This window comes from Lytechinus pictus, chromosome 19 (genome assembly GCF_037042905.1).
Source record: "Lytechinus pictus isolate F3 Inbred chromosome 19, Lp3.0, whole genome shotgun sequence".
Lineage (NCBI taxonomy): Eukaryota > Metazoa > Echinodermata > Echinoidea > Temnopleuroida > Toxopneustidae > Lytechinus > Lytechinus pictus.
In genome coordinates, this window is record NC_087263.1 from 12899675 (window position 1) to 12907243 (window position 7569).

The 7569-nt window shown below is 35.0% G+C and overlaps 1 protein-coding gene across 1 annotated transcript; it reads right to left on the reverse strand.

Moving 5' to 3' along the window:
• Positions 1 to 232: 232 nt before the first annotated feature.
• LOC129282778 (uncharacterized) lies at positions 233 to 7153 on the reverse strand. Its single transcript, XM_054918638.2, has 4 exons — positions 7021 to 7153; positions 5667 to 5716; positions 2808 to 3137; positions 233 to 936 (listed from the first exon to the last, which is right to left on the reverse strand). Exons 1-4 carry the CDS (start codon positions 7112 to 7114, stop codon positions 586 to 588), a joined length of 825 nt encoding a protein of 274 aa, XP_054774613.2. The 5' UTR covers positions 7115 to 7153; the 3' UTR covers positions 233 to 585.
• Positions 7154 to 7569: the final 416 nt, after the last annotated feature.

Genomic DNA, 7569 nt, shown 5'->3' on the forward strand with positions numbered 1-7569 from the left:
GTTCTGTGTGCAGTGCGTAGCTGAACAAGGCTTGGTTTAGTGCTTACGTGTGGTTTTTCGTTCTTTGTTGGTGAGGGTGCGTGCGTGTGTGTTTCTGTGTGTGTGTGTGTGGGGGAGGGGAAGGCCACACCCTTTCCTTTTTATAATCTAATCGATGGTATTGGTATTATATGATTTGGATAAACCAAACGTCTCTTTTTGATATTTTCATAATTTTTTCTTCCCTTTTTTTCCACGCTTTACTATAAAATGTTGATCCTTCAAATTGCATCTGATTTACATTACTTTGTATTATCATATTTTAATGGAAATCAAATAAATGTCGATAAACTTAGGGATGAAATATATGGACCATTGCTTGTCATAAGCAAGAATTTGCTTTTGGAATATGACTATATATGTTTTTGTAATAGAAATTCCTATTGTATTTTTTTCCTTTAAAAACCGATTAGACATATTAAAGAGAAAACAATGGTACAACAAAAGTGTTTCTGGAGATTGATCGACGGAATCATGTCATACTGACACGTACTACCTTATTAACGTCTTAACCCTATTGGAAAAAAAAAGCATTTACAACTTAAACTACACCCCTCCAGACGTTCGCACCATACCATCCCCAGGCCTGCCTTTGACGGCGCATGCGCAGCAAGTTGCAAGGGCGATATGAGTCCATCCAAACTTCGTTTCGCCTCTGACCTTGGCCCAGGCTATTACCCACGACTTCAGTGTGGTGCACTTGGAAAGACGGTCTTCCGTAGCGGTAGAGGGCGTAGGATATCCGTAACAAGCGCCGCCGCTATCCAAACAAGTCGTTTGAAAAAAGAACTGTCCACTACTGACTTCGACGAATTGATTGTCAACCGTGATACCATCGCTTACTTGGACCCAACCGCTACTGGCTGCACATGCTCTGACGTAATCGCTGTCTTGTCTCTAGTAGAACAAAGAAGCAAAATGTAAACGAATTTATGGTAGTTTCGTGTTACTCTCCAAGAAGTTCTTAAGAAGTAAAGGTAACCAAACTCATACATTCTTTAATTATTTTTTAATAAATGATTTTATGACATTATTCACTTTAAAAGAGTCCACTCTAAGCACTAAACTGGTATATACCTTCTAAAAATTGATCAACTACAACCCACAAAAGTACTTGATTTAATGCAAAAGAAATTCAGTGAGATTTTCAAAGAATAAAGAGAAAACAATGTTTGCAGTTCGGGAATCACTCAAGCGTGAGATGTGCAAACTGCACTTGTGTCAAAGAAACTACTGAATGTAGTTTTCTATTCACTTAACATCAGAAAATAGTCCTCAAAAACTTGTGTCAAAGAAATTTCTGAATGTAGTTTTCTATTTAACTTCACATCAGAAAGTTTTTACAGTATAAAGGAGGAAAATTAATCTTTGAGATAATGTTTATTTTTAATGTTTGCTTTTTGAATACTCAATTTATTATTATTATTATTCTTTTACAGAGAACCATCTATGGCGACTTGATGTCGACATTGAGGTGGTTGGTCACATGTATGATGATAATATGAAAAAATATAATCATCACTATGAATTAGTAATAATGATAATGATACCAGTTGCAATATTGATCACAAAATGCATTTTGAAAATAATTTAACATAAGAATAACTTGAAAAAGAATTTTGATATAATTCATGTATTTTTATGCTAGTTTTATTAAAGATGTAAATTGTAAAGACATTAATGGCAACTCAAGTATGACCTCATGGACACCTGTTTTTTAACACTAGAGTAATACATCACTGTGGCACAACTAAATTCTCCCAACACGAAAATAGGCACATCCTGATCATCCAAATGTAAACATACACCCCTAAAATGATATCAAATTGTCCGGGAGAAAATAAGATTATATCATTATTGTCTGTGTTCATGACACGGGCATTCGTTCAAGTGCATATTTACAGGTTGATTTTCCCCCTTGACACACTCGGTGTGTTTCGAGGCATACTAGCCAAAGTATTTAACTTTAAATACCCAGGTTACAAAATAAAGGCATTGTTAAATCTAAAGATAGCTGAGTATGGGAATCTTGAAACACCATCAGCCATACACGACACCCCATAGAACGCGAAGATAATCTCTAGAGCTTATTAGTGTAAAGCAGGTCAGGTTGAACTGCGATTGATTCATTTTAATGTAAAAGCCAACCGATAAGATCTTGTTTGGCCAAATGACTTTATTCTTTCCTCCGCTTATTACATCGTTAGTGTTTTGCATTTTCCCAAACAATTGGAAAACTGTGAGCATTAAACCATTTTCCCGGAAATAGAAAACACGAACTTACAGAAACGATATCTTAAATTTTTTTTTTTTTTTTTTTTTTTTTTTTTGGGGGGGGGGGGGATTCGTCTACGCTGAACGAATAATTTTTTGAATGAATCATGAATAGAACTATATATATTCTATATCGTCTCCTTATTAATATTTCCCTTGTAATATAAATAATCATGACACAACATGGTGGAGAACCCGGTCTAAAAACTTCCCAACATAATTGGGATTTCCTGATAAAAGGTTTTTTTCGATTCACAGACATGCTTACATAGACTGATAGTGGAATTGTTTATTTTAATAAACGACTTAAAGAATTATTTCGAAATCGTAAGTTACATAACTTATACCTTCACCTCAGTCAAAAGTGGTTTAAGAATTATGTGAAGTTACGATCAGAAATCCATTTCAATTTGAGTCCAGATTTGTTTAGGTTACATACCCCAATATGATATCCAACAACACCCTTTTTATAGTTTACGAGCTAAATTGATTACCTTAATGATCTTCAGAAACCGCTGCTCCTCGGTTACTCTGATGATGCTCTCTTCGCTGATGTTTGGAACATGAGTTGGCAATTCACGTGAGAACGCAATCCGTCTCATGTTCTCTTCAGTCATCGCTGGCATCTCCAAGATATCATAGATGGTCATTCCGTCCGGTAGATGGCGCTCTTCCGGTGGAATATCGAGGATGTCGTGAAAGGGTTGCGGAAGAGTGGCTTTAATTTCATGGTAGCTGGCATTGAGGTTTTCCCGAAACCTAGCCTCGGAGGAAAGTTCGAATAAATTCTGCAAGGGACTCCAAATAGCTTCGCCTTCTACTCTCTTCTTTCCAAGAGATTTAAAAATGAAAGGAGAATCGTACAAGGCTTTTTAGTAAGTTAGCTTCACAAAATGTTCCCATTTGCCATCAATTGCATGTTGTTATTACAAGATTTTCAAGAAAATACAGAAAGAGAAATTAGTTTTCGTTGAGATCTTATTGCAGTCTTATACATTACGGTAATCGAAACGATGGGTATGGTATTGAACAGTTTCTTTACAAATTAGAAATTTACTTTTAGTACATTTTAATATAGAATATTTGATAGTATCTAAAGTAAAAATTACTCTTAAAACCCTCTTTTTTCATTTTGCTTGAGCAGGTAAGTATATTTTATTTATTTATTTATTCATTTATTCATATTTCACCAGGGTAGCTCATTCAACAAAAGTTGATCTTCCATGAGGCCCTGGATAACAAACAATACAAGTATATACAATTAAAAACAATCAATGGTGATAATACATATACAATCATCAGTCCATATGATATTGTTAAAATACAGACGTATAAAGTGATAACAATATTATATAAAGTAATATATCAAAAAAGAGATGATAGTTTATAGCATCAGTCCTGAAAGGGGAATGGTATTGCATCCCAGTTGATCGGCCTAGGCAAGATTGAGGAAATGTCTTTTAACAGAGAGTTTGAAATTATTGAGGGTTTTAACATTTGTGTAATTGCAAGTAAGTAAAAAAAAAAAAAAAAAATTGTGAGCCATTGTTTAATAAGATGCATGCAGGGGTGGGGCACGCCCTTTCCTTTATAAACTCAAATCGATGATATTGGTATTATATGGTTTGGATAACCAAACGTCTCTTTTTGATATTTTCATTCTTTTTTTTTCCTTACCTTTTCTTCCATGCTTTACTTTGAAATAATGATCCTTCAAATTGTATCTGATTTGCATTACTTTGTATTATCATATTCAATGGAAATTAAATAAATGTCGATAAATTTAGGGATGAAGTAAATGGACCATTGCTTGTCATAAGCACAAAAAATCGTTTGGAATAAGAATATATATGTTTTTGTAATCGAAATTCTGATTGTATTTTTTTCTTTAAAAACCGGGTAGACATAAGATAAATCAATGGTACTACAAGTAATAAACCCAGTGGCATACATGACTAAATTACAGATTTAAGTAGTGTAATTATACCAAAGCTGACTTTAGTTGATTGTATTTTAAAAGTGAAATGGAAGGGCTGGCAAAGAAAATCTTGCAAAAGAGGTAAGCCCTAGGACTCAATTTCATTCAGTAAACTTAGAAGGAAAATAAAGCAAGATCGGATTTTTAACAAATAGGTTCAATTTGAAAGCTATCAGGGACTTAAAGGTCAAGTCCACCCCAGGAAAATGCTGACTTGAATAAATAGAGAAAAATCAAACTAGCATAGTTCTGAAAATTTCATCAAAATCGGATGTAAAATGAGAAAGTTATGACATTTTAAAGTTTCGCTTATTTTTCACAAAACAGTGATATGCACAACTAGGTGAGTTAGTCGATGATGTCCATCACTCACTATTTATTTTGTTTTTTATTATTTGAATTATACAATATCTCATTTTTTTTTATAGATTTGACATTAAGGACCAACTTGACTGAACCATATAGTATTAAACAATGCTAATTCCACATGTTCAGGGAGGATTTAGTTGTTGTATCACTTGAAAATGATGAGAAAATTAGAATATTTCATATTTCATATAATAAAACACAAAAGAAATAATTAGTGGATGACGTCATAGTCTCCTTATTTGCATACCAGCAAGGATGTGCGTATAACTGTTCTGTGAAATTAAGCGAAACTTTAAAATGTCATAACTTTCTTATTTTATATCCGATTTTGATGAAATTTCAGTGTTATGGTTGTTGGATTTTTCTCTTTTTATTCAAATCAACTTTTTGTTGGGGTGGACTTGTCCTTTAAGGAGGATAAGGGTTAAAGTTTTATTAACTAAGAAAATGGGGAGGGAGTACAGACAGAGAACAGTGGGATAAATTCAGTGTAAATGTGAAAAATAGAATGAAATTCAAAAGCCCCTTGGTTTTTAAATTCCCGCATTTACGGTCAACCAAAAAATGTGTTAACGCATTCTTTCAAATGAAAATAGTTTAAGGTAATCTAAATCGCGGGCCAAGTCATGCCCATACCGATGCAAGTTTGGGAAATACACAGCGTGGTAACGGTTTTGCATCCTTAACTCAATTTGGCAACCACGTTGTAAGTCTAACAGGGAGACCTTCATGACTTCCCTGGAATAAGAAAGTTTAATTCATTTTGGCAAATAAATTTCTAAATAGATCTTGCAAGCGATGATAAGTTTGGTCTGGAAATCGAACTTTATGTGGAACAGTTAACCATTGCATACTTTATTTTACATTGGATTTGATATTGACGGTTATTTGATTCTTCGTTATATTCTTAGTTCATTCCTAATATCATAATTATCTTTTTTTTAATCAATGATCTGCAGTTAAATATTGAAGAAATAGGCGAAGAGTAATCATGCAACATGCTTACCTTGGTCAATTTAAGCCAGGACTGATAAGAGCACGTTGTCGGACTAAGCACTGAAATGAAAAAGAGTATATGCATGAGAACGACAGGTAGCGTCACGACGCGTCGCAACGCACGACGAATTGAAAAAACACGGTAAATATATTGAAAAGGTCCGTCAAATGACAATAACAGCTTTGTCGAAAACTGGTGAACCGGAACAGCAGTTTGTCCTAAGTGTTGGAGCTGACGAAAAATTGGAAATATTTTGTTAGGCCAGAACGAAACGACAGAGATTTCTTGGTTGCTCATTGTCATGAAGGGCATCTGACGATGCATTTTTTTATCTTCTTGAATTCGTCGTGTTTTATTGGATTGCGTTACAACGGAATTTGGTTATAAAATGTATCTTCGGTAATACGCTGTGTACATTTGGTCTAGAGGGTGGCCGTAGGGCGATTATAAGATCTAGTCGCACGACCTCTCGAGGGCGAACTAAGATAATCGTACGATTTTCGCACGGATAAATGATCATAGTAGGGCCTACGATTTTGGTAAGTATTATAGTTATTTAAAACATCATGACCAGAGTATCGTAGCCATTAAATACCTCGTAGGGTCATGGTGTGATCAACGTAGGACCATCGCACGATCAGCGCATGAGCATCTAATCAGCGTAAGATCATTGAATATTGTACCGTTATCATACGACCAGGACAGGTTTGTCTTACGAGTAATTGCACGATTAGCTCGAGGACATCATAAGATACGAGTATGTGAGTGTGGATGTGCGAGTCTCTCTGTGTGTCAGAGAGAAAATGAGGACAATGACCCGAACCTACACATATCAAATTATCAACACTTTTGAAGATTGAGGTCACTTTCATAATACAATTCACTTCAAGCAGCGAAAAGAGGCCCCGAATTGTTTTAATAGTAATAGTATTGCAGGTTAAATGATCATATATATATATATATATAACAGGCTACGATCTTATATAGATTTTTCCCCCCATTTGATTTTTGTTTTTTGATTGATAACAAATTTATTTCGTTAAAAAAATGCAACAAAGTTAGAAAGTAAAGCGGAATTATAATATAACGTAATGAAATGTAATGGAAACCTTCTGAAAAACAAAGCGTGTTAATGAAGGTTTCTTTTATTTATTATATTGTATTAGTGACAAGGCCACAGGTGAATATTAGAACTGTAAAATAGGCGAGAGAAATCCGGAAAAAGTGCCCTACACATTCACAAGTAATGTTTCAATTCTAAACAACAAAAAGCGCCACTATAGAAGCACTATATAAAATATCCCCACGGGTGCTTAGTCCGTTGTCTAAGGTTTAATACATCAAATAATTAGAGTCTACTCACCTGCAACCAGCGAAAAGGCAATTAAAGTATAGTGAGAGTGGGCCATTTGAGGGAACCGTACCATCTGCACCCCTGTTGTAAAGCAGAGACACATTAGAAATAGAAAGAGAATGTGCGATAGACGCAAACAATCGCAAGTGGGAGATCGGGAATCATCTACTCCCCTTTTATACCAAGCTGGTACCAAAATGTTCACAGCAGATATCTTGTGGTTTTTATTATTATTATTATTCAAGTAGGACAGCCTTCAGCTCAGCCCCATCTATTTCTATATCATCTGTATCTGTTACTCTCTAATTTTTACTCTCTCTTACCCGCTCTCCCATCCCTCTCTCTTTCTCTTTCTGTCACGATTCGACTGGTAAAGGAGATATGTCAATAGCCTCCTCTGGATTTATGTGACAGGCCCATTGACGAAACCAATTCCAAACCGACCAACGATAAGCCATTTGAAAGAGTGTAATAGCTTTAATCGGTCTGGAATCGGATTCAGTGGTGTGACTATGATACAAAGGGCGAGGTTCATAACTACAGTGTTTCATAAAACTG